A 27,981-nucleotide genomic window follows, 5' to 3' on the forward strand; every position below is an offset into this window, starting at 1 on the left:
AAAGGTTTCCTCAAATTAGGCAACGCTAAAGCAGGTGCAGAAGTAAGAGCTATTTTAATATTTCTAAAAGCATTTTTCTGTTCTCCTTCCCAAAGGAAAGGATCTACATTTGCTCCTTTAGTAGATGTATATAGAGGTGCTGCTATCAGCGCAAAGTTAGGAATCCAAATTCTACAAAAACTTGCTAAGCCAAGAAATCCCCTAAGCTGTCTTCTGTTTTTGGGTTCTGCTATTGTTAAAATTGCTTCTTTTCGTTCTGGTCCTAGCGATCTGCGTCCTTGTTCGATATCATATCCTAAATATCTCACTTTCTCTTTTACCAACTGCGCTTTCAGTCTGGATACTCTATAACCACAATCTAATAACAAATCCAACAACCTTTTGGTATTCTCCCAACAAGTATCCTCACATTGTCCTGTCACCAACACATCATCCACATATTGTAAAACCACATCTCCTTCTTGTCTGGGAACAAAGTAGAGCAGATCCTTGGCCAACGCAGTTCCAAATAGGGTGGGCGAGTTTTTAAACCCTTGTGGTAATCGAGTCCAAGTGAATTGCATCTTAACTCCTGTTCCTGGGTTTTCCCATTGAAAGGCAAATAATGGCTGACTAACTGGGTGAATGGGTATTGTGAAAAACGCATCTTTTAAATCTATGACTGAAAACCACCTAGCTTCCGGAGGGATCAAACTCAAAAGCGTATAAGGGTTTGGTACCACTGGGTGTAGGGTCACAGTCATACTATTCACGAGCCTCAAATCCTGGACCGGCCGGTAGGAGCCATCCGGCTTCCTAATAGGAATGATCGGGGTGTTCCAAGGAGACTGAATTGGTACTAATATACCTGCTTTCAAGTATTTCAATATACTTTTATATATGGCGAGTACGACTTCCCTGGAATATGGGCGATACTGTCCAATTTGTACAGGCATAGCAGTAGGTTTTAAATCTACAATTACGGGAGGATGGTGGGCTGCAAAACCCGGAGGATTGTCCTCTGCCCATAATTCCGGTACATCGAATTCTCTCCATTTTTCATCCGATTCCTGCCCCCCAACAACATCCAGTACCATTACTCTCCATGTGGCTTCAGACCGGTGTCTTACAGACACCCGCTGACACCCTTCATCAAATGAAATCGTAGCCCCTAATTTGCTAAGCAGATCCCTACCCAACAAAGGAATGGGGCATTCAGGAATATACAAAAACTCATGTTCAATTTCAGATCCATTCAATACACACTTCACTGGTTTCAAAACCTCACGTCCCACCACCTTTCCTGAAATCCCCTGCACTTGTAATTTGTATGGTCCAGGTGACGTGACTGGTTGATTTACTACCGATCTCCCTGCTCCCGTGTCTACCAAAAATGTGGTTTGTTGACCCCCAATTTGCATAGTAACCAAAGGCTCGGGTGGGGCCTCCCCTAAGCCAGGTCCCCGTCAATCTGTCCATCCTGTTTCTGCCAATCCAATTCCTTCCACCCTGTTCTCTCTCTCTGCATTCACATATCCTCTGCCTCTCACACCTCTGCCTCTCCCTCTGCCAGGGAATCTTCCAGACACCATTCCTCCTCTTCCTCCTTGGCCGTATGTTTGCCTCTCAGAGTCCTGTCTATTTCCTGGTTTATCCCCTAAACCTCTTCCCCTCATCATCTTTCTGGGACATTCTCTCTGCCAATGTCCTTCTCCTTTACAGAATGCACATTGGTTGGGTCCCAATCCAGGGCCCCTCTGCAGTGCCACTGCCAACAATTCTGTCTTTTTCTGCATCCTAACATCTCTTTCCTTCTTCTCAACCTTGTCTCTATTCACATACACTTTTCTCGCAATCTCCAACAACTCAGTAGTATTTTTACCCAGTGCTCCTTCCAATCTTTGTAACTTCCTTCTAATATCCTCATAACTCTGGGCTATAAAGCGCTCATTCAACATTCGCACATTGTCTGGGGCTCTGGGGTCTACTTGAGTATACAACTGGTAGGCTTCAATCAATCTTTGCAGGAAACTCTCAGGACTTTCATCTGGCTTCTGCATCACTAAAGATGGTTTAGACATATTAACAGGGGGTTTTCCCGCCATTCGGAGTGCCCTTACTGTCAAATTCTGATAGTCCTTGAGTCTATCCATATGTGTATTATCCCGGGTGGACCAATGCGGGTCTTCCTCGGGTGCCTTTTCTGACAATTCCTGTTGTAAATTTGGAGCATTTGGCGACTGTTCCTGAATGCACTTTCTAACTGCTGTCTTCCACTTTTCCCTCTCTTCTGGGGTTAATAAGGTATTTAGAAGTTGTTGGATATCATTCCAGGTTGGATTATGAGTTTGCATAATTGTCTGGAATAAATCCGCCATCTCTGTAGGTTTTTCACTCAACGGACCATAATGTTGTTTCCAATTCAATAAATCAGTTGTTGTAAAAGGGACATACTGAAACATAGGCACAATTTGCATCTGCCCGTGAGCTCCCGGCACTTGTTGGTCCGTTTGTCTCAAGGGAGCAAGGAATTCCTTCCTCGCCTCTGTTTCCTCTCTAGCCGTAACAGACCGTGTTTTCATTTTTATAACTTCCTCCTTATCTTCTAACCCCCCTTCTCCTCCTTCTTCACTGACAGACATTTCTCCACTAAGTTCTGCTTTTGTCTCACCATCTGCCACTTTTTGTTTTCTACGGACTATAGGTTCCCCCCCGCTGCAAAAGCAACTTGAGGTTGAGCATATAACTGAGGTGGGGGTGGCGCATATGGTGGGGGTCTTATACTAACATCATCTTCATCCACACTCAATATTTTCTTTTTGTTCTCTGTCTTTCTTTCAACCTTTGGAACATTTCTCGCCTTCTCTTTGTCACAGATATTTTTAGTTATCTTGTTCTTATTTCCTCCCTGTCTACTTAGACACAGTTTCACCATTTCTGCCTGACATTGTAACAATCTATCACTTCTCTCAAGGACTGCGTTACGCCACTGGTCTATATAAGGATATTGGTTAGGATATTTCTCCTCATTTTGGTTAACCACATCCCACAGCCTTTGTATAATCTGTTCTCTAAACGTCCCATAACACGGCCACCCAATCCCTAGATGAGGCCATTGACTTTCGCATAAGAACCTCAATCTTTGTTTGGTGACTTTGGCATAGGGAAACGTGTATTCGACCTGATTGAAATACTCATCAAAACCTTCCAACATGCATTCCAACGGGGTGTTGGGAACGCTTGACTTTCCACCCATCTCTAACCACACAACTACCGACCCTTAGTCTCGGATGCACATACGACCACTAAAGGGAACTGCGGTAGTAACCACCCACACAACCTGACACGGAGTTCTTTAGGGTCGACGCCCCGACTCCAGGGGGGTAATTAGTCCCCCTCTTCTATCTTCAAATGAGATAGGTACTTCACAAAGTTAACATATACTCGCCTGAAAAGTCCTCACACACGTCCTGGCCAGGAAAAGAGGTCAGACCTTCTTTCTTGCATTCAAGGGTTCTTGGACTAGGTTTTCCAGCACCGTCGATCCCACAGGAGGCCCCTACCTTTTCCTGGAGATAAATTTTCCCCACGGCGCCGTGGAAGTCGGGAGTGGCCTCCCCTGGATCCGAAGGGTGAAACCTGCCCTCAGCGAAATTTCGCCTCGTCTAAGAGTCCCATCTGGATGGTGCCATGTTGTTGTGGAAATTGAGGACTCAAAGACCAGCTCTTTGCAATGCAAGAAAGTTTATTGCGCAGGTTCAAACAGCTAAAACAGCATATGGGGGTTTGAACCCCGAACAGTCTCAAACAACAATCTTATATAGTCATTTTGACGTAAGCATATACGCAGGCATACATTTGCTAAATTGATAAAAGGAGAAATGGAAAAGTACAGAAAAAGCCGAGAATAAAAATACGTCAAGGAACATTTAACATCTGCTAGACAAACACGGGACTATCCCCTGTCCTAGACAGATAACAGGATACACCCCTCATGGTCTGTCTGAACATACAGATAAAAATATAAATGTCATGCCTCATTGATCCCACCCTGCAACTGTCTGCAACTATCATTTTCCTTGACCAGTCTTTGCATTGTTATAATGAACCAAAGTCTGAACCAAGATTCAGGGCCTGTCTTCCCTCCTTCCTTATTTGGAACGCTGACAGACAGTTGTTAAGTGCATTTTGCCCCATTTTACAACCTTTCTTGCCACAATTATTAAATGAATCACTGCAGTTGTTAAATTAGTAACACGGTTCTTAAGTGAATCTGGCTTCCCCACTGACTTTGAATTTTGATCACATGACCAATGAAGGGGATCCTTCATTAGTGTTAAGTAAGTAAGCTCCCTGTTAGGAGAGTGAGTGTGCAGAGAAGCGTAGTGAGAGTGATATGGAATAACACGCACAAACCAGCATACAGAGACACCGAATAGTGTAAAAATATAGTAGTTTACTATGTAGAAATATAGAGGTATTCAGAGTCCGGTTAACAGTCCAAGTCATACACGGTTCAGTAATTCAGTTATCAAAATAGTCAGTCTAGCACACAAAATATAGCTAACAGTAGCAAACCACAATACCTCAAAATACACCGACCAGCATCTAACAAAACAGAGATCTAACAGCCATTCTGGCTCCCCCTTATGGCTGCTTGAGGTAACAAACCAATTACATCTCTTAAGCATTTAAAGTAACAGTAAAGTAATCATAGCTTATATACATTGCCAAGCCAAGCCTAGGGTTACATCCCTAACAATTAGTTGTTTGAAAAACGGTCATAAGTCACTTTTTTCAATGCCATTATAACTTTGAACAGTCACTAAATGATTTTTTGTAAGCCAAAGACTACCTGTATATTCTTCATTTAATTCTCCTTCCTCTTCCCCTTTTTTATACCAGTTTCTCATGGAGCATCAGATAGGATTACCATATTATTATTGGGCAGGCTTTTGATACTAGTGATAGTGTTAATCTATAATTACTTCTAGACCAGGGGTGTCAAACTCAAGGCCCGCAGGCCAGATCCGGCCCGCGGGGTGCTTAGATGTGGCCTGTGGGGCTGCCCTCAAAACAGCAAAGGACCGGCCTGCAGCGCCTCTGCCAGCAAAAATGGAGCTCTGTTTTCACAGGCAGAGTGTTGCAGAAGGCCATTGCAGCTGAAAAATGAGCTCAGGAGCTCATTTTCGCTGGCAGAATGCTCACGCCCCCACAGGTGCTCCCGACATGAATGATGTCGAGCTGACCACACACACCCTGCCTCCCCCCAAGCTCAAACACAACCCTGATGCGGCCCTCAAATTGAGTTTGACACCCCTGTTCTAGCCCCTTGAGAACATATTCATGCTGTAGAGAATTGGAGGCAACTTTGAAGGCCGTAGAATCAGGAATATTTTCATTGGTTTGTACAGAAACTAAAATGTGTACTGTTGAAACTTGGAAAACCATAGTTTTCAGGTCAGGGATGTTGTAAGTCTACCTCAATTTATGAGATATTTTAAGTTTGTGCTGAAGTTGTTTCAGTGCAGTGAACCTTATTTAATTCAGAAAAGCAGTTGTGGGATTTTAAATTCATTTATGAAGTACTATTAATGATTTTGTGAAATTATAATAATTGTTAGGGAAAGAAAAACTAGTAATTGCTGTAATGTCATCTGAAATTACTGTATTTTCCAGAAAGATACTTTTGAAGCAGTCAGTCAAATGAAGTTTCTGCAATATTGCATTTTAATATACCTGCTAATAGTATAGGCCTAAAGGGAGTTGTAAATTGATGTTTGTATTGAGTAGTTAATTAGAAGAATATTTAGTCCCCTTTTAAAAAGCATGCATAATTCTGGGCATACCAGTACAGTATAGGTAAAGTTCAGGGGTGGGTTTCTGCTGGTTCTAACCTCTTCGGTAGAGGAGGTTCCAGAAATCTACCAAACCGGTTAGAAGAGGCTCGTTACGGAACGCCTGCCCCGCCCCCCTCGCTCACTTCCCCCGCCCGTTCAATCGCCACTCGCGGGCGGTAGCTTGTGCGGCCGGCCTCCTAGGACCTCCCCAAACTTGCCTAGGAGGCATGGCCGCCACCAAAGCTTGGGGGCATTCCAGGGTGCCCCCCCCCCCGGTTCCCTGCATAGACCTCTTTGCAGTGCTGGGAGGAATCCCTCCCCCCCCCCCCGAACCAGGTTGCCCAAAGAGGTCAGTGCAGGGATCCGGTGGCTGCAAAGCACGGCACAAGGGGCAGAAGTCCCCGAACCCAGCAGGGCAACACAGCGCCAGCAGTAGCAGTAGTTTCCCCCTTCCTCCACCCAGCTCTCCGCCTCCTCCTTTGCTTAGGCTCCCCGCTGGGTTCGGAGACTTCTGCCCCTCAAGACGTGCTTTGCAGCCGCCAGAGCCCTGCACGGACCTCTTCAGGGTGCTGGCTGGGCAATGTGGTTCTGGGGATTTCCCCCTCCCCAAAAATGGCCTGCACATCTCTCCAGATCTTGCAGCTTTTTCAGGGTTTTCTTTTTAAAAAACGCCTCTCCGAACGATCTTGAAAACCTGCGAGGTTGCTTTGGGAGGGGGCAGATGGGCAGCATTTCCCCCTGCCCCCCTCCCTGGGCATCTGCAGCCTTGGAGCCTGCAGCTTTAAAGCAAGCCTTTGCACAGTAAAGAAAATATTTTCACGAGCGTGAGAAGTTCTTAATTGCCTTTACTGTGCAAGTTGCTGCAGGCTCTGAGGCTGCAGGTGCCTAGGGACGGGGGGGGGGCGGGCGGGTGCTGCCTGTCTGTCCCCTCCCAAAGCAACCTCGCAGGTTTTCAAGATAATCTGCAGAGGCGTTTTTAAAAAAGAAAACGGTCTTTTTTGGGGGGGGAAAACGGGCTGCACATGGAGGAGCCGGCAGCCAGGGTGCCTTGAAGCAGCGCCAGCCAGCATGTCCCTTAAGAAGAGCCCCAAGGGCAAGGGCAGCAGCACTGCACCCACCTCCACCCTGCCCACTGGTCAGCAACGCGCCCCCGCCTCCTCCTCCTCAGCAGGCGGGCTGGGCAGGGGCGCAGGCATGGCCCAGGAGGGAGCAGCCAATGGGGTGGGGGGCGCTGGCCAGCCGGCCCTCCCTCACCGGCGAGTTCCACGATGTCACCTTCAAGGTAAGTGGCAGCCGCAGGCGCCACTTGGCCAGGACAGCGGGACTAGCCCAGCGCCCACCCAGGCACCGCTTGGCAGGTGGGCAGGCAGCGGGTTGCCCTGGTCTGACCGGCGGCTGGCTCGAACTCCCTTCCTGTTCCTTCTTTTGCGGGAGGTGCTGCCTTGCTTTGACAGACACCTCATTTCCAATTGGGGGGGTGGGGTGGGGGAGAAATCCTCTGCATGGATCCCCCCAATTGGAAGGAGGAGGCTCTGCTGGTCCAGAGCCCATCCGTGGGGGGAGAGATCCCCCTCGCATTCCTTGTCTTCCTGGATGGGCTCTGGACCAGCGAAGCCTCCTCCTGCTTTTTAACCAGGTGATCTTTCCTAAGACATAAAAAAGAACCTTAATTGCAGACTCAACAAAAGAAGCTGGAAAGAGATACTGAAGCTAGGAAGGTGAAACCTAGGACTGGAGAACAACCTTTTCTGTCCCCTTACCAGCCCATCCGGGAAGACGAGGAATGTGAGGGGGATCCCTCCCCCCGCGGATGGGCTCCGGAGCAGCGGAGCAGCGGAGCCTCGTCCTTCTTTTTAGCCAGGCGATCTTCAACCAGGTGATCTTCGGCTGCTGCACAAGCCCACGGGCACGCACTGCCTTCATCTTTCTGATAGCCGCCTGGTTATCACACACACACACACACACACACACACATACACATACACATATACACACAGAGTGATAGAGAGGAAGGGAGAGAGATAGGGAGGGAGGGAGAGAGAGAGACAGAGACAGACAGGGAGACAGAGAGAGAGAGTGAGAGAGAGACGGACAGACACACACATACAGAGTGACAGATGGAGGAGGGAGGAGAGAGAGACAGAGAGATACAGACAGACAGACAGACAGACTCAGAGAGAGAATGACAGAGAGAGACAGAGAGGGAGGGAGGGAGAGAAAGACAAAGAGCCACAGAGAGAGAGAGAGAGACAGACAGACAGAGAGAGAGAGAGAGACAGAGAGACAGAAAGAGAGAGAGAAAGAGAAAGAAAGAAAGAAAGAAAAGAAAGAAAAAGAAAGTGGGAGAGAGAGATGAAAGAAAGAAAGAAAGAAAGAAAGAAAGAAAGAAAGAAAGAAAGAAAGAAAGAAAGAAAACTTATGACCACAATTGAGCCCAAAATTTTGGTTGCTAAGCAAGTGTCGTTAAGTGAGTTTCACCACATTTTCCAAGTTTGCCACACCCACCTGGTCACATGACCGCGGAGCCACTCCCACAAAACAGGCCACACATACAGAATAGGTTCTAAAAATTTTTGAAACCCACCACTGGTAAAGTTTTGAAAGCTTTGCACAGCATTTCTGCATTAATTGTTTGTTTGTTTGTTTTATTGGATTTATATGCCGCCCTTCTCCCAAAGGACTCAGGGCGGCGTACAGCATTAAAAAACACATATTACAAAACTTAAAAGAAAATTAGAAACAATCCAAGAAACAAACCAAATTAATATAACACTAACATTTTAAAAATTAGATAAAATTGACAGGACAGGCCGGCTTGCTGGAAAAGCCAACTTTTTAGGTCGCGTCGGAAGGACCAGAGGTCGGGAAATATGCGAAGCTCCGGGGGCAGCGCATTCCAGAGGGAAGGCGCTCCCACAGAGAAGGCTCTCCCCCTGGGGGTCACTAGCCCGACATTGTCTGGCCGACGGCACCCTGAGGAGCCCAACTCTGTGGGATCGCACTGGACAGTGGGAGGCTACTAGTGGCAGTAGGTGGTCTCGCAGGTACCCTGGGCCTAAGCCATGGAGCACTTTAAAGGTCATAATTAGTACCTTGAATCGCACCCGGAAAACAACCAGCAACCAGTGCAGGCCGCCTAAAAGGGGTGTAACATGGGAGCACCTAGGTACCCCCATGATAACCCACGTGGCCACATTCTGGACCAGCTGAAGCCTCCAGGTGCTCTTCAAGGGCAGCCCCATGTAGAGAGCATTACAGTAGTCCAGATGAGAAAGGACGAGAGCATGAGTGACTGTGCATAGAGCATCCCGATCCAGGAAGGGGCGCAACTGACGTACCAGGCGAACCTGGTAAAAGGCCACCCTGGTCACGGCTGTCAGGTGTTCTAAACTAAACCGCGTGTCCAGGAGGACTCCCAGATTGCGGGCCCTCTCTGAGGGGGCTAAAATTTCTCCCCCTATCATCAAAGATGGAACACGATGCACAAATCGGGATGATGGAAACCACAGCCACTCAGTCTTGGAGGGATTGAGCTTAAGCCTGTTCCTCCCCATCCAGATCCGCACAGCCTCCAGGCATCGGGACATCACATCGAGGGCATCGTTTGGGTGGTTTGGGGTACAGATGAAAAGTTGGGTATCATCAGCATATTGATGATACCGTACCCCAAACCACGGATGATCTCACCCAGCGGTTTCATATATATGTTGAACAGGAGGGGTGAGAGAACCGACCCCTGGGGCACCCCACAAGTGACGCGCCTCAGGGTCGATCCCTGCCCTCTAGTCAACACGAACTGCGACTGATCCGACAGGTAGGAGGAGGACCACCGTAAAACAGTGCCCCCCACTCCCAACCCCCCGAGTCGTTGCAGTAAGATACCATGGTCAATGGTATCGAAAGCCGCCGAGAGGTCTAATAGGACCAGGACAGAGAAGCAGCCCCTGTCCCGGGCCCGCCAGAGATCATCGACCAACGCGACCAATGCCATCTTCGTGCTGTACCTTGGCCTGAAACCCAACTGAAACAGATCCAGGTAGACAGCTTCATCCAGGTACTGGGGAAGCTGACGTGCTACCACACTCTCGACAACCTTTGCTACAAAGCGAAGGTTGGAGACCGGACAATATTTGGCTAAAGAAGCTGGGTCCAGGGAAGGCTTCTTAAGGAGGGGCCTCACCACCGCCTCCTTCAAGGCGGTGTGAAAGAACCCCTCTCTCAATGAAGCGTTGGTAATCGCCTGGAGCCAGCCTCGTGTCACCTCCTGGGAAGCCGAAAGTAACCAAGAGGGACACGGGTCCAGCACACAAGTGGCAGTACTGAGTCTCCCCATAATCCTGTCCATGCCCTCGGGGGTCACAGGGTCAAACTCATCCGAGATTGTCTCCACAAGATTCATCCCCGTCGACTCGCCCAAATCTACCCAGTCAGAGTCCAAGCCTGTCCGGATCTGAGCGATTTTATCCTGCAGATACTGAACAAATTCTTCAGCCCTACCCTGCAAGGGGTCTTTCCCAGTTCCTTGGTTAAGTAAGGAACGGGTCACCCTAAACAGGGCGGCTGGGCAGTTATCTGTGGATGCAATAAGAGCGGAAAAATGTTGCTGTTTTGCCGCTTTTATCGTCACTAAGTAGGATTTAATATGAATTCTTACCAGTGTTCGATCAGATTTGGACCGGCTGGCCCTCCAACCACTCTCTAGGCTTTTTTTCCGGCATTTCATCTCCCAGAGCTTCTCGGTAAACCAGGGAGCCACCTGAGATCAACACCGGGTCAGAGGCTGCAAAGGCACAACGCGATCCAAGGCCCCAGTGGCCGCCCTATCCCAGGCTTCCACTAGGGCTTTGGTCGAGTTGTGAGCAAGGGATTTCAGAAAAGTACCAAGTTCCATCAGGAACCTTTCAGGGTCCATCAGGCGCCTGGGGCGGAACCATCTAGTTAGTTCCGCCTCTCTGCGGTGAGGGGTAGCAGTATGGAAGTCGAGCCTGATGAGGAAATGATCAGACCATGACAAGGGTTGAATAGAAATATCCCCTAAATCTAGATCATTCATCCACTGCCCAGAGACAAAAATCAGGTCGAGCGTGTGTCCCCTATGATTGGTGAGGTCTTGAATTAACTGAGTTAGGTCCATAGCCATCATGGAAGCCATGAACTCGGATGTCTCGCCAATGGAAGGCAGATTGAAATCCCCCAGGATCATAAGCCTGGGGAAATCAACCACGGATGAAACGTAGCAGGGAGACAGGTACGTAACAAAAAGGGCCACCTGAACTCCAAGGCCTCACTTCACAAAAATGGACTCACACCCGCCTATCTGAGGCACAGTGACCTCCTGAGGTCTGAGACTTTCCCTAATAACCACCGCCACACCCCCGCCCTGCCATGGGCTCTCGGCTGGTGAAACGCCCGGAAGCCTGATGGGCATAGTTCACTAAGGGGAACACCCCCCTCATGGCCCAACCAGGTCTCCGTAATGCACGCCAGGTCCGCTCTACCCTCTTGTATGAGGTCGTAAATGAGGGGAGCCTTATGCACCACGCACCTGGCGTTAAGTGACACCAGCCAGAGACCAGGGTCCTGTAATCCCGAGCACCCGGGGGTGCGAGAAGGGCGATGAGGGTCGGAACGCGCGATCACTCTTAAACAGTGAACCCGCGTCCCCCGAACATAATTTGGCCCTCGGCCCCCACCATATCTGCCTCTCCCACAAACAGTAGAGATGGTAAACCCCCCAATGGAATGGCTTAATGTCTCCCCCGGAATCTCAACCCTTCCCAGCACTCCCGACCTGCTCCCATTAGTTAGCAAAGTCCTGTGCCCTGGCAGACTCCCCCCCCAAGCCTGTCTGAGCCATCTGAATCAGCCCCCCCTGCCCCCCACCCTTAAAATTTGATTTTAAAACCCCTGTAAAAAACCCCTAAGAAATCTCTTCGCATGCCACCTCTCGGGATCCCAAGATCCATTATTAAGGAAGTGTCTTGATAGGCAAGAAGGCCATCCCCGGGAAAGGGGGAGTTCCCGGAGGGAGTAAAGTTCTGTCGCAGTATAACATAGAGGAGAGTGTGGCATCAACCAAACGGGATGACATCATGGGGAGATGGAATGAGGAGATGACATGTCCATGGGGGGGGGGGGCAGCCAACAGTGTTCAAGGGGGTAGCGGGAAGCTTGTGTCCATCATAGAAATGGTCAGTGTTAAGGACAGTATGTAAGAGTATCAGCCAGCTGTCAAAATCACAGCAGATGATAGATTGAGAGGTGGTGAAGCGGCCAGTGATGGCAGCGGTGAGGACAGCGGCGGCAGCGGTGGCTGCCCCAACTTCAACGACTCCAACAGCCAAGCTCCGTCCACGCCAGCCACGCTCATATCCGTCGCCAGGGCCGCACTCCTTTGACCCAGTCCATAGTGTCACAGGAGGAGGGCCCAAATGGCCAAATGGCACAGTACGGTGGCCCAGGCAACGGCAGTGATACCAGAGGGGGCCACAACGAAGGACCCCCCCCACTCCAACCGTGCCCACGCCAACTACCGAAGCCATCTTCCACTGGCGTCAATATCCATGCCAGCTGCCAAAGCCACTCCCCGCTGATCCAATCTATCATGTCCATAAGCAAGGTGGAGGGTGGGGAGCAACTGGGATAACACCACGGCGTGGGGAGCGGGAGCTGCAGAGACCCCAGGCCGGGTTTCCCTCCACCGCTGCTGCCGACCACTCCCACGCCGGCTGCAGAGACCCCAGGCCGGGCGTCCCGCCACCGCCAATGACCACACCCACGCCTGCTGCAGAGACCCCAGGCCGGGCATCCCACCGCAGCCGCTGACCACACTCACGCCGGCAGCCGCCAATGCTCTCCATTCTCCGTTCACAGCCAACCACCCCATTTCATTCATGACGTTCTGGCTACAAGGCAGGACATCGCAGCTCAAGGGTATCCCCGAGGTCCCAGGAAGTTCTCATAGCTGGACCTGGAACCAACGATGGGATAGGGTACCTCCTGCAAGCCCTAAGAAGGACAATCATCTCCCCAAAGCTCTCCTCAAAGGCGACAGGACACCATCTTGGGCATGCGTAGTCGAGTTTGGAGCAGTTTACCTTAGTGTTATGTGCAACACTTGACTAACAGAATATTTAAAGGCTAGCTTTAACTAACCATCTACCACTATGATGGAAATCTTGCTTGTGGAGAGCTTTGAAACAAACATAACTTCAAATCCATAATTAATGCTCTCTTTTTTAAAAAATTGATTAAGCTTTTATATTTTTGGGGGGATTTGACACAGTTGAAGGCATATAAGTGGTCATTTACATTTTTCAAAAGACTTAAGACATTTAAAAAAGGTTTTAATGTTAAGTGTAACATTTAATATTTCAGCTTGTGCATTTTATTTTGCTTTAATGTTCTTTTTATTCTCAAATTTCCCTAACACGGCTCCAGCCTTGCCCCGGAGCTGCTGCCCACCCGCTGCCCACTCTCCCTTCGCCACACGACTTGTCCTTACCTTCCTCCCGTGGCTGGCTGCTAGGGAAGGCAAGCCATGGTTGGGCTCCCCGCCAGCCTGCATCTCGCAGCTCCCCTTTGTGAGATGCTTGCAGCTGCCGCCTCTTTTTTTCAGTGTGGCTGAACTCTTCTTGCACCGAAAGATGCAGTGGCTGCAGGCTTCTTGCAGCCAAAATTACCAGAGCCGTTTCGCTTCTTGAATGTGCCGCCGCCCTGTTCCATGTACCAGCCACTCATGCACAAACCATTGCCTGCTGCCGCTGCGTCACAAGGACTTGCCCGGGCAAGTCCGAGCGGAGTGGTGCAGCAGGCAACGGTGTGTGTGTGTGCAGCCAGTGCATGGAACAGGGTGGTGGTGTGTTCAAGAAGCGGAGCGGCTCCGGTAATTTTCGCTGCAAGAAGCCTGCAGCCGACGCAACTTTTGGCGCAAGAAGCGCCTCCAGGCTCGCCAAAAAAAAGAAGCTGTGGCTGCAGGCATCTCGCGACAAGGGGGTGAGATGCAGGCTGGTGGGGAGCCCAGCGGCGACGGCTCAGCCCTGGCTTGCCGGGGAAGAAAATAAGTAGAATGGAAGTTCAATTTTTTTTCCTACCAGGTTCTATGGCCGTGGCTTGGGGGGGTCATGTGGCCTTGGGCATGAGTGACATTGAGTTGGCCATGCCCACTCACTCACAGGAAACCCCCCTCACCAAGCCACACCCACAGAACCAGTAGGGGAAAATTTTGAATTTCACCATTGCTTGTGACCATTTTTCACACTTACAACCATTGCAGCATCCCCATGGTCATGTGAACAAAATTCAGCCGCTTGGCAACTGACCCATATTTATGACAGTTGTAGTGTCCTGGGGTCATGTGATCACCTTTTTCAACCTTCTGACAAACAAAGTCAATGGGGAAACCAGATTCACTTAACAACCATGTTACTAACTTAACAACTGCAGTAATTCACTTAACAGCTGTTGCAAGAAAAGTCACTTGACAACTGTCTCGCTTAGGAACAGAATTTTGGAGTCAATTGTGGTTTTAAGTTGAGGACTACTTGTAATAAGGGAGAGACGGTCCTTCAAATAACCTGACCCCAAGCCATGTATGGCTTTAAAAGTGATAACCAGCACCTTGAATTGTACCCAGAAGCAGATTGTCAGCCAGCACAGCTCCTGCAGAAGAGGTGACACAAGCACAAGTCTAGGCTTGCACAAAACCGTTTGGGCCATTGCATTCTGAACTAACTGAAGCTTCTGATTACTCTTCAAGGGCAGCCCCATATAGACCACATTACAATAGTCCAGACAGGAGGTGACCTAGGCATGGGTGACTGTGAGAAGGGCATGTTTGTCCAGCAATGGGTGTAACTGGTGCACAACATGAAGTTGTGCAAAGGCCCTCCTGGCCATGGCTGCCACCTGCACCGTGAGTCCAAGGGAATCCTCAGATTATGCACCAGGTCAGTCTGGGATACTGCAAACCCATCCACAACTAAAGATGGTGCTTCTCCAAGAACCAAAGAGTCCCTAATGCAGAGCCACTCTGATTTGCACTCTGTCTTTAGTTTTAACTTGTTGCTCCCCATCGACATCTTGACAGCCTCCAGTCACCAAGAGAGGGCAGTTGCAGCATTGCTTAACTCACCATGGGCATAGTTGTACAGCTGAGTATCAGCCGCATGATGATGAATAATCTCCCCCAGCTGTTTCATGTAGATATTAAACAGTAATTGAGAAAGCACCAACCCTGAGGGACCCCACAGAGCAGGGATCAGGGGTCAGACCTCTTGCCTCCAATCAACACTGACTGAGAACAGCCTCGGAGGAAGGAAGTGAACCAGGACAACACAGTGCTCTCCCATTATCAACCCCCAGAGCCATTCAAGAAGGATACCATGGTCGATAGTATTGAAAGCCGCTGAGAGGTCGAATAGAGCGAGAATGGATGCACTAACCCCCATCTCGTTCCTGCCACAGATAATCAAAAATAGCAACCAATGCCATTTCCATCCCATATCCAGACCTGAATCCCAACTGAAAGGGGTCCAGATAATCAGTTTCAGCCAGGATCCTCTGGAGCTACAATGTAACCACAGGCTCAACAACTTTGGCGCCGGAAATACAACCAGAAGTCTAAAGACCTAAGGGACAAATATGGGAGAAAAACTAAAAAGAAAATAAGATTAAAGGTTCCGATGTGGTAAGAGATGATGGATAAGGGAAAATAGAGTAAAAGAATATTTTTATGAATATATTTCAATAATGTGTAATAATATTAGAACTATACAGGTTGGATTATTATTTTAGTAGTGTGATAGGTATTAGGATAATATCTTAACATAAATAGATATGAAGAATTGGAAAATAGATTTTGAATGACTGTACTACTAAATATGTATAAAAATATGAACAACTATTGCAGAAAATGACAGACTTAGACGTCTCGGGATGCAAGAAGTTTATTGGCAGCCAGGTTCAGAAAACTAGCCAAAGGCTAGTATTGCAAGTTCTGAACAACCTTCATTATTGAAGCACGCATTCTTATACATTCTCAAAAGTGGCGCAACACAGAAACACTTAACTCGTTTCTTATTGGTTACCTTGAGGAAAAGCCTTATAAGTAGATAGGGTCTTACTTCTCCTTTTGTCTTGGGCCATAGGTACTGACTACGTGTCACTATGCGAACTTTAGCTGAACCTTGTGGTTACAGGCTTTTGACATAAGGACATTTACTGGAACTTTTACTGGAACTTTTACTGGACTTCTGTGGTTGAAGGCTGATGACATTTTCCTGCCTTCTTACAAGCAAGCTTTTTATCTGTCCCTTTTGCCATGTCTTATTCTTATATTTTAATTCACATTTTATTCTGCTTTACAACAGTGGAAGGTTAGAACTTAACAATGGGCGACTAGGTAAATATATATAAATATATATTAATCAAAGCATGTATATTAATAGTAGAATTATATGGATTGAAGAACTGGAAAGAATATGAATAGAAGTACTCTAAATGTATAAATGATTGTGATTGATACTAAAACTGTATAAGGAGATATTGAATAATGAAAGAATGAAGGACGGAACTTTGATTTAACTAAGGAAATATGAACAACAAAATATATGGAAAACACGTCTTTGAATATTATAGCAATATGAAAGGGGGGAAAAAGTTAAAATAGGGATAGAAAATAGTGAGTAATAATAATTATTATATATTAATATGTTAAGATACACAAAAGGACAGAAAGATGGTTCAGAAATGAAAGGTGATAATAAAAGACATGTATAAATAATATGAAATGAAATGTAATATTTAGGAATAATAAGACTATATTTAGGTGTATTGAAATTATGTTACCCAGTTACCACACCATTCACGCACTGATATGTATAAAGATTATAAAAAATAAAAATTTGATAGGGAAAAAAAACAGATCGTCCAGCCAGCAACCTACCATCCTCCACCTAGGGTGTGATGGATCCAGCTGCCACCCTCAGAGAACAGTAGGGAACATGTTCTCTGCCACCTCCATTGTCACTGTGCAGCCAGCACCATCTTAAGCTTGCTGCAGTTCTGCTCCAACTCCCCAGTTTCAGCAGCTTCCAGCAGCTTGCCCTGTTATATATTGATTTAATCCACTGGGAACTAGGGGAATCAGGCATGAATTCACCTCTCCAATTCTCCCACTTCACTTCAGCTCTCCACTAATCAGGCCACTTTTCAGTCAGCTTCCCTATCTCCCTCTTTATCTCTGTCTCTGTTGCCATCATTCAAGTGCTTCATTGCAGCAGTAATTTCATAATTTGTGTTGCATGAATGTCTAGGCTAGTGGTGGGAATATGCACATTTATATTTTGGAGCATATCATGTTTTTCTGTTCTTATACAATGTAGAGTATGCAGATTTTGGTATGTTCAGATTAGAATCTGGAGCATTTTCTTGCATTTGAACCTGTTTTTGGTATGGATTCATAAGCGTAAAAAAAAAGAAACACTTCTGTGAAAAAATATTTCATTTTGAATTGTTTTGAATGTGAATTTGGTTTGTTTCAAGTATTTCCAAAATGTTTCAAGCTTGAATGTATGAAACAGTGTGCTTTGAACCTGGGATAACAGGACAAGTAGTTTCATGAAACTTTATGCTTGGAATACTTCAAAATGAAACATGCACTCTTATTATGACAGACTTCTGTATATCAAACACCTAAAGCTATTTGCTGAGTTTTAGAACCCTGTTACCAGTTGCACCTAGTCATGCACAAACACAGACTTTAAAATTATCTTGCCTTTTCCAGCATAGCTGCTCATTACTACAGCTTTAAAGCACAGCAAGAGGGTTGCTGAAAGCTCTTATTTTACACTGCAATCTATTTTACTTGGATATTACATCCCATGCACCAAGAAAGTCATCCACCCTTTTTTCTCCTGAGAGCATTGTTAAGGTTGCTGTGTCATAATACTATAGCAATTGTAAAAGCAACAACTGGAATAATTTCCCTTCCAGAATCTAGACCACATTCTTCCCCAAATGGGCACCTTCCCAACAATTACAGTTCTAACATAGTTAAGGGCGCAATTTTCATGAGATCATATCTGAGTCCTTTTCCTCAGTTTTCTCTGGCATTTGCTTACCACTTTTTCCCATGTTTGTTCAATCTCCTTTCTCATCAGACTACTTAGCTTTGATGGGATGTTTCCTCAAACTTCCTACTTCCTTTCATCTTCCTTTTTCCCTGGGTTCTTTCTTAGTTTTTCATATCAAAATAAATTACCAAGTAAACAAGCTGCTATTATTGTAAAATTGTGGCCCCAACCAAATTGACAGCATTTTATTTTCTAACAAAAATGTGATAGCAGACTGGATGGTTACCAATTAATTGGTATCTCAGGATTCAGCATCAGAATGTGTGTGAGTAAGAGGAACAGTAACAGAATTTTAGTTCCAGGTTAAGCTTACTGATAAACAGTGATAAAACAAACATTTAGGATAGATTATTTCAGAATACACTATTTCTTATGGATGTCCATCATGTATCTATGACCGTGATGGCGAACCTATGGCACATGTGCCACAGGTAGCACGCAGAGCCCTCTCTGCGGGCACACCAGCCGTTGCCCCAGCTGAGCTCCACCGTGCATGCACATGCTCTTTTCGCCATCCAGCTGGTCTTCAGATCTTTGCCGCGCAAGTGCAGGGGGTAGGGTGCATGCGCGGGGGGGCACTCGCATCCCCTCCCATGCCCCATTTTGGGCCTGGAAAGCCTGCACCAACCTGGAAGCCAAAAATGGGCTGGGGGGCAGGGCACATGCATGGGGGAGCGCGGGGGAAGTCGCACGCACATGCACAGGGGTTGGGGCACACGGGGGGAGTTGTGCGTGCATGCATGGGGGATCAGGGTCACGGGGGGTTGTGCACACATTGCACTATTGCGCGCGCATGTGCACGCTTTTGGCATGCGACAACAATAAAGTTAGCCATCACTGATCTATGGTATTGAAACCCACTCACCCAGCATAATATATTTAACTGTTTAGAATTAATGTTTTTCTTATACTACTGTAAAATAGAGCAGCACATGATTTCATTCTCTCTGAAAACTAGATTTTCATATTATTTTTCAGTATAGAAGAAAATAATATGAGGAATTTGAATCTTATTTCTTAGCCACCTCTTAACTCTGGGTTACTTTTCATTAGAATGTTGCTTGATTGTTGTTAGTGTATGTCTATAATGCTTTTCACCAATGAAGTGTTTGCAACATAAAACTGAATATAGTCATCTATTCTGATTTATTGCAGGAGCCCTCTGGCACAAATGGAAGAAGAAAGGAGAGAGCATGTGGCAAAAATGAAGAAAATGGAAATGGAAATGGAGCAGGTATTTGAAATGAAGGTCAAAGAAAAAGTTCAGAAACTGAAAGACTCTGAAGCTGAGGTATGTATAACTTGATAGAGAATTTACATTCTAGGATCAACTGAATAAAACAATAAATAGAACTAGTACAGGTGGTCCTCAACTTACAACCACAATTGGGATCAGAATTTTCATTGCTAAGAAAGGTGATTGTTAAGTGAGTTGTGCCCAACTTAACATTTTTGGCCATGGTTGTTAAGTGAATTGTGTGGTCATTAAGCAAATCCAGGTTCCCCCATTGACTTTGCTGGTCGGAAACCAGCTACGAAGGTCACAAATGTCCCTGGGACAATGCAACTGTCATAAATACATGCCGATTGCCAAGTGCCCAAATTTTGATCATGTGACTATGGGGATGCTGCAACAATCATAAAAGTCATAAGTCACTTTTTTCAATGTTGTAACTTTGAACTGCTGCTAAACACATGGTTGTAAATCAGGGACTACCCGTGTAGTATTAATCACCGTGATTCTGCTACTCTAAAGATAACTAAGCATATATGGATGTTTAATGGAAATCAAAGTAAATTTAGTGGGATACTTAGGTGTATATGCAAGATTTCTCTGACAAATACAGGGAAGATTTCTCTATCCTATGTAGGATGAGAGACACATGTAACTCCTAATGACCTCTTACAATACAGATGGTCTGTCATTTTGCCAAGGAGCAAGGCACAGAGGTAGTACAGCATCAGTGGACAGGTTTTCAAGAAACAGTCTATTTTGGTGGAAGGGGGTGAATGTTTCTGGAAGTATATAAAATGGAAAATAGGTGTGCTAAACTGAATTTCAGATTTCTTTTTCTCACAATGAGTTAGACTTTGGGCTGCTATCTCTCACTACTATAGGACCTAATCTGGTTCAGTCAACATGTTAGTTTGCACCTCTCATTCGCCAGTACATTTACATGACTAGTGCTAGGGATTCTTCATCAGTTGAAGATTCTCATTTTTCTGAGACTCCATTCACAAGGAAAATCCCAAGGATAGTAGAAGCCGTCTATTGCAGAATCCCATCCTATACAAAAGAAGGGTAGCAGGCAGAGGTTTCAAATTTTTTTAGAACCTCTTCTGTAGGTGTGGCCTGCTTTGTGGGGGTGGCTTGCCGGCCATGTGACTGGGTGGGAGTGGCTTGCCAGCCATGTGACTGGGTGGGAGTGGCTTGCCAGCCATGTGACTGGGTGGGCGTGGCCAACTTGTAAAGTGTGGTGAAACTCACTTAACAACGCTCTTGCTTAGCTATCAAAATGTTGGCTCAGAAACTCTGGCATTTGAAGCACGCAAGTCTTAAAGCTGTCAAGTTACAAGACCCTTGCACCCCTAACCCTTTAGGGAAAAAAAACCCCAGGGGTGTTCAAACTTGACAGCTTTAAGAGTTGTGGACTTCAACTCCCAGAATTCCTCCTCTCGCTCTTCATCTTGATGATGTGCGGACAGGCGGGGGGAGGGAGCTGGAACCGGTTCTAAATGGCACTGTAGATTTGTGGAACCTCTTCTACAGAAGAGGTTAGAACTGGCAGGAACCCACCCCTGGTAGCAGGAGAAGAGTACAGTTAGCATGCTTGTCCCCTTCCAACCCTTATCATCCAGTCATAGGTAATTATTTGTTGAAAAATATTTCCTTCTTTTCAGGTGTATATAATATTATATACTGTGGTTTGTTTTTAGGCTAAGTAATTATGTTTTTACTTTTCATTGTCCCTAAGGTGCTTTTTCAAAGGTCAACTGGACTTTGTTTTTCCTTGAAGACATTTTGCTTCTCATCCAAGAAGCTTCTTCAGTTCTTTTTTTTTAAAGAATTTTTATTGGTTTTTAAACATTTATGGGAAAAGGTAAGGGGATACATAAAAAAATTTGGCAGCTCCCACGCTAGTGGTAGAAATCCATCCAAATCTCACAATTTTACAATATTAAAAGCAAGATATAAAAGATAAGCAAAAAACAGAATCCTATTCTATATTGTGTCAACCATGTGTTCAATCATTTTTCCTTTGTCACTTTCTAGAATATCAACAATTACTAATGTTTCAAATATTTTTATTTTTGTGACCTGAGCCTTTTCGATATTGCTCCTTCCTCCCTGTCCCCAGAAGGAGCCACAGCCCCCCCTCCTTCATATCTTGTACCTTGCTACCCTTTTCACTACCTTCGCTGTGTTCATCCTCTTGAAGGGAGAAATGCTTTTTAATGAAGGCTTCAGCCTATTAATTCTAATCCTATTTCCCTCCCAGAAGATCAACATTCCCTCTGGCAATAACCATCTAACCTTTATTGTATAATTTCTTTGATAGGGAGGAATACTTTTCTCTTATCTTTTTCAGAATCTGTTTAAGAATGGTAATTTCTTCATCTTTATATTTCAGTGGTCTCTCCCTTTGGGCCCCAAGCACCTCATCCCTTGTGGTCCTCCTGAGGAATTTAACATGCACCTCCCTTGGAACATTATAACTTCTAGCATATGCTGAATTAATCCTATAGACCAGATCCATGTCCCACCACAACTGTTTTTTGTCTCTCTTGATATATTCTGCTAAAATTGTACTCATAATATCCTTGAGATCTTCATTTTCTGTCTCTGGTAGGTTCTGGAATCTGAGAAAAAAGGACATTCTTTCAAATTCTATTTTTGCCAAAACGTTTTCCATGTCTACATTTCCCTTCCGGATTGCTTTGACCTCTTCCCCCAGCCCAGCCACTCCCTCCTCCAACACCACAATTCTCTGTTTATTTTCTGCAATATGATGCTTAACATCTCTGAGTTCCTCTTTAAGCTCTGTCACTTCTTTTTTCAACTCATTTTGACCCCTCATAATTTCTTGAAACATTTGGGAAACAGATAGTTCTTTTGGGCCCTCTCCAGTCCCTTCTTGCTGTAACAATGAAGTAATTTTCGTTTGCTGCATGCTTGGACTGGAGGTGGCAGATGCAGGAGCCGAAAATGACTTGCCCGTTGGTGGTTTCTTAGGCCCCATTTGTCTAAATTCAGAGATGTGTATAAGTCTTTTTCAAAGAAGATGGCGTCCGAGGATTGCGCAGCTGTGCCGATCCCGAGAGGCAAGCAAATCCGAAAGCGAAGAGTTAACTCTCCTTCACAGTTCCAAGGCATCGAGGCACACCAGAAAGAAAAAAATCAGATAGTCAAAGTCCAGGAAGGCCATGTAGCAGGGGAGGTCCCGGTCTCCCTCCGAGAGAGTAATAAAACATTTCCAAAGGGGTTTTCTCGAAGGCAGTTTAAAAGGGCAGACTTCATTTGTAAATACAAAAACAAAGAAGGGCGGAAGCCATCTTGGCTCCTCTTTTCACAGGGAGAAGAAACAGAGATCTCTATAAAGTTTTTTAAAGAAAAACAGTTCAGCAATCATCTCTAGCAATTGTGATAACGATCTTTCTCACTTAGTTAGTTCAAGTGACGAATCAGCCTTTGTTCTCTCTCCATTCCAATAGAGAGAGAGATAGTTCAAATGCCTCTTAATCTGAGGGGGGTAAAAAGAAGAAACACCCCCCTCTAATCTCCCTTCAAGTAAATTGAACACGAATTTACAGGAATCTGCTGCTTATCCTCTAATGACGATCGAAGAGATCAGGATGAATCCCCCACCACCAGCATCCAGCCACACTTCTCTGGGTAAACTCCTTCCTCCGGAGCCATTCGGCGAAAGGGCGGACAGCCCGAAGCTGTCCCACGCCCCCCCCTGCTCCCCAGCTCCTAGGCGAAGCTGAAAAGCACCCCCTCCGGCTGCCGCCAATTCCGGGGGGCTTCAGCAAGCTGCCCTTCGGCAGGGGACCCCTCCAAGGCCCCCTGTGCTCCTTACGGAGCCAACCGGGGAGATCAGCGGCGGACAACACATCCGTCGCCAGCAGGAACCGGAAGTCTAATAAGCTTCTTCAGTTCTGACTGAATGGTGGAGAATGGAAGGATTTATATTCCTTGCAGTCATGTGGTCATTAGCCCTCTTTCTAAGAATCGTTGAGGCCACTTGGAGGTTTATCTATGTCCTCAGGGTCACCTGAATAGTGCAAATGGGTGTGGAGCCTTCTTGGAACTGCTGAAAGGACTGTGTTGTAAACGAGATAAGTGGTGTTGTATCCCTCCCTCTCTGTTGAGAGAGGGCTGTTCAATCTTAATGTAGATGGCCTCTTTGACCCCAATTTCAAACCAACAGTCCTCTCTGTCCAGAATGTGGGTTTGCTGTCTTCAAAGAGTGACCTTTGTCTTTCAAATGCAGATGGACTGCTGAAACTTGTCCTGATGGGGTTGCTCTTTTATGTTGTGCCATGAAAAAGCACCTTTGAAAAAGCACCTTTGGGAAAACCATGACCTGGTTGACTGAGAATCTCCATAGACATTTACCTTTCATTATTTCTGTGGAAATGGGGGATTGTGCATATTGACAGTTAACTGTTATATAAATATTTTGCAAAATGCATGTAAAGGACACATCAGTGTTGGGTTACGACCGGTACGCCCCGGTACAGGCTTACCGGTGCCTGCCGGGAGCACTGGGTACCGTTCCAGTACAGTGCTCCAGAGGGCCCACCCGCCCGCTGTCCTTACCTGTATTTGAGCTCTTCGGGGCTTCCGTGCACGGAGCGTATGGCACCTGCACAACGCTCCGCCGAGCAGCTGAAGCGTCGCGGAGTGTCGTAGACGGTAAGTACGCATGCATGCGCTACATCCGTGTGTGCATTCATGTGGTGGATGCTGGGCTCCATTGCACCATACTGGTTGCAACGGGATGCGGAACCCATCACTGGGACACATGTATATGAAAACATGCATATTACTGAAAATGCACAAAATGTATTAACAAAAAACTACACAAAAGTTCAGTGTACAAATTTTCAGGCAGCCTGTTTATAAACATGTAATTAAAACAAAATTTAGTTTAGATTGGAAAAATGAAATATTGACAGAAATTACATGTACAAAAGTGACCTTAAACTTGGTTTTTAAGCATTTATGGGGAGGTGTAAAAAGGTACATAGAAAATTTTGGCAGCTCCCGTGCTAGTGGTAGAAATCCCTCCAAATCTCACAATTTTTACAATGTTAAAAACAACATATAAAAGATAAGCATAAACAGAGTCTTGTTCTACATTATATCAGCCATGTGTTCAATCATCTCTTTCTTTGTCACTTTCTAGTATATCAACAATTACCATAATATTTCAAATATATTTATTTTTGTGACCTGAGCCTTTTCGATATTGCTCCCTTCTCCCTGTCCCCAGATGGAGCCACAGCCCCCCCCCCCCCTTCATATCTTGTACATTACTACCTTTTTCACCACCTCCCCTATTTTCATCCTCTAGGAGAGAAATATGTTTTTTAATGAAGGCTTCTGCCTCCTCCACTGTATAAATTCTATTTCCCTCCCAAAAAATCAACATTCCCTCTGGCATTTCTATGTACCTTTTTACCCCTCCCCATATATGCTTAAAAACCAATAAAATTCTTTTTAAAAAAGTGACCTTAAACTTTTGTACCTTACACCTACAGATAATAATACAAGAACCACTCTCTAAATGACTAATTGATATTTAAACCATCTTAAAATGCTAATAATAAACATTCTAAAAATCAATTATATTATATTCTCTTGATTTGAAACTCAAAATATAATAAATAATAAATAAATACTCCTAATAAATATGAGTAACTATATATTTAAAACACAATATTTTTCTAGTCAGATCAAATCTAATTCTCAAATCCCAAAGTCCAAAGTTGATTTTTCTCCTTATCTTGTAATAAATCTAATAGTGGCCTCCAAGTCACAAAAAAATAGTCAAGTTGCTGTCTCTAAGCAAAGCAGTCAATTTCACCATCTCGGCTCACTTCATTAGTTGCAAAATTCATTCTTCCATTGTAAGTATATACTTATCTTGCAGCCAATGTCATATATAAAAACAAAGTCCCATGTTTTCTTTCCACCTGTTCATCTGCCATCGCTAAAAGAACTGAAAAAGCTCCATGACCTTCTAATTCCAATAGCCTTTTGTTTTTTAAAGTTAACCATTCTTTTATCCAAACCAAACAGCATGCTTCAAAGTATAATTTCAGGTTGGGCAAGGCTAACCCCACTCTTTTATTGGCATCTTGAAGCAATTTTATTTAATTCTTGGTTTTTTGCCTTTCCACATAAACTTAAGAGATATCCTTTCCCCATTGTTAAAGGGTAAATCAGTTGTCATAATAGGTAGATTTTGAAATAAAAAGAACATCCTTGGCAAAAGATTCATGTGGACTTTGCTGTCTTCAAAAGTGGCCTTTGTCTTTTAAATGCAGATAGACTGCTGAATCTAGTCCTGATGGGGTTGTTCTCCTATGTTGTGCCATGCGTTTATGAAACGGTTGTTTTGTTTCCCCAATGTACAGATCTGCACATGGCTCAACTGCATTGCACTGCATATACCACATTGCTCAGTTTGTGTCTGGGTGTTTTATCCTTGGAGTAGACAAGCTTCTGCCTTAGTGTATTCTTGGGTTTGAAGTGTGCATGTATGTTGTTTTGGCTGAAGATCCTCCTGTGCTTTTCTGATATTTCTACGTATGGAATGACAATGTTGCTTCATTTATTATTCTCTTCATTGTCTGTTATGGAGGAGCTCCTGACCTGTAGGGTCTTTTTTGATATTTTATGAAGGCCCACTTGGGATAGCCACATGCTCTAAAGGCTTCCTTGATGTGTTTTAGTTCTTTTTCTTTCCCATCTTTGCTGGTAAGCAGGCCTTCAGCTCAGTGGTATAGGGTTCTGATGACTCCCATTTTGTGCTCCAGTGGGTGGTGGGAATCAAAATGTAAATATTGATCTGTGTGTGTGGGTTTTCTGTAAACTTCAACGTTAAGGCTTCTGTCTTCCTTAGCGTGACACATTAAAGACAACCATGACCTAGATGACTGAGAATCTCCATAAACACATTGATTCTCATGCACAAAGCTCTGTAAAATCTTTGTTAGTCTCTCAGGTAATATCATTGAAAACCGAAATGGGATTTTTTGCTGCCGCCACATGCTCATGCCCCCTTCATCCCCACCTCCAGCCACAGACAATTGACAGTGAGTGTTCAGACACAGCTGAACCTCTGCCTGTGTTTCTCTGATGGCAATGGACCCTCAGCCCTCCACCTCCATTCCCCCCGTCGCAGGTGTTTCGCAAAGGGATCATTGTATTTGAGCAATTTGCCCCAAGGGACAAGCCACCACACCTCCCAGCAGCCAATCAGGGCTCCGAGGGGTGGGCCTCTGCCAAGCCGTGGAGGTGCTGGCTGGTGGCAGCAGCAATGGGATGCTTAGCCCAGGATCGGTCCCTCCATGAAGGCACTGGGGGGGGGGAGCTGTGTTGGCAGGCAGCCTCTCTCTCTCTCTCTCTCTCTCTCTCTCTCTCTCTCTCTCTCTCTCTCTCACACACACACACACACACACACACCACTGCAGGATCAGGCAGGTGATCCTTGATCAGGGCTTCCATGAAGGTGCTGAGGAGGGGGCTGTGTTAGCAGGCAGCAGCATTTAGTAGTGCACACCTGTTGGGACCCCAGGCCAACTGGCAGATGTTGCAAAGGGCAGGAGGCACAGCAGAAAAGTCTCTACTCGACCCCACCAGCCGAAATTCCTTCACTGATGGGGTCTGCAGCGTGCCCTTTCTGCCGGCATGGGTGGGGTGGGCCAATTCCATTGGCATGAGACAGTTCCTCAGATAACAAACTTCTTGAATTGCACCCAGAATAAAGAAAAAACAGCCAGTGCAGCTCATGGAACATCAGTGTAACATGGGCCACCCTAGGGGCCCCAAGAACTGCCCATACTACCACATTTTGCACCGGTTTTCATTTATATATTTATATTTATATATATAGTGTGTGTGTGTGCTTATCATCACCATAATCATTCTAGCCATTATCTATTCACTGCAGGATGAAGACCACTTCTGCAAGTTTCCAACCAATATGGTCCTAAGCTTTCTTTTGCCAGTTGGACCCACAATACCACAATGTCATTGATCCATCTTGTTTTAGGTCTCTTTTGTGGACACTTTTTATCAAGTGGAATCCACTCTATGACTGCCTCAGTCTACCTGCCATCAGTTCTTTTTGCTGTATGACCAGCCCATTTACATTTCAATTATTTTACTCCCTTGATGATATTGTATACTTTTTTTTGTCCTCTAAACCATATGCAGGTGTTTCTATCTTGTCTTGTGATGCCGAGCATGTATCTTTCCATGGCTCTTTGTGCCATTTGTAGCTTTTGTATCGATTATGAGGTTAGTGTCCATGTTTCTCTGGCATATGTTAGAACAGGTAGCACACACTGTTCAAAGACTTTTCAAGCATAAGGGGAGGTTGTTCTTGAAAATTACACTTAACTTGCCAAATGCCTGCCAACCACATTTAGCACGCTGTTCAATTTCCTTTATTATATCACCTTCTATTGAGATTTTTTGGCCAAGGTATATATACAGTAGTGGCCAAAATTGTGGAAACTTTTTGGGGAAAGTATATTTTGAGGTTTGTTGGCTAATAACACCACTTTTTTTTAGTAGTACCATAAAATTATACATCAATGGAAAGATAGTTTAATCAAGAATGTAATGTATCAAAGTTTGTTCCATTATCTGTATTCTATGAAACGTTATATCCAAATAACCAGAAAAAGGAAGCACAACTTGCTTAGGTTGATATCAGGTAGCTTTCCTTCATCTGATTGTAGCCAATGAGCATGAGTGTTTAGAGAGCCAATCAGGTGTCATCTTGTTT

At 45.4% G+C, this 27,981-nt stretch overlaps 1 protein-coding gene across 1 annotated transcript in view; it reads left to right on the forward strand.

Moving 5' to 3' along the window:
* LOC309400789 (septin-7-like) overlaps positions 1-27,981 on the forward strand; it is a 309,583-nt gene that overhangs the window by 238,869 nt on the left and 42,733 nt on the right. Inside the window, exon 10 of the mRNA XM_081969451.1 lies at positions 19,109-19,244. Within this exon, the coding sequence (XP_081825577.1) occupies positions 19,109-19,244 (136 nt within the window). The remainder of the gene's footprint in view (positions 1-19,108; positions 19,245-27,981) is intronic.

Source organism: Natrix helvetica (assembly GCF_964273705.1).
Source record: "Natrix helvetica genome assembly, chromosome: W".
Classification (NCBI taxonomy): domain Eukaryota; kingdom Metazoa; phylum Chordata; class Lepidosauria; order Squamata; family Natricidae; genus Natrix; species Natrix helvetica.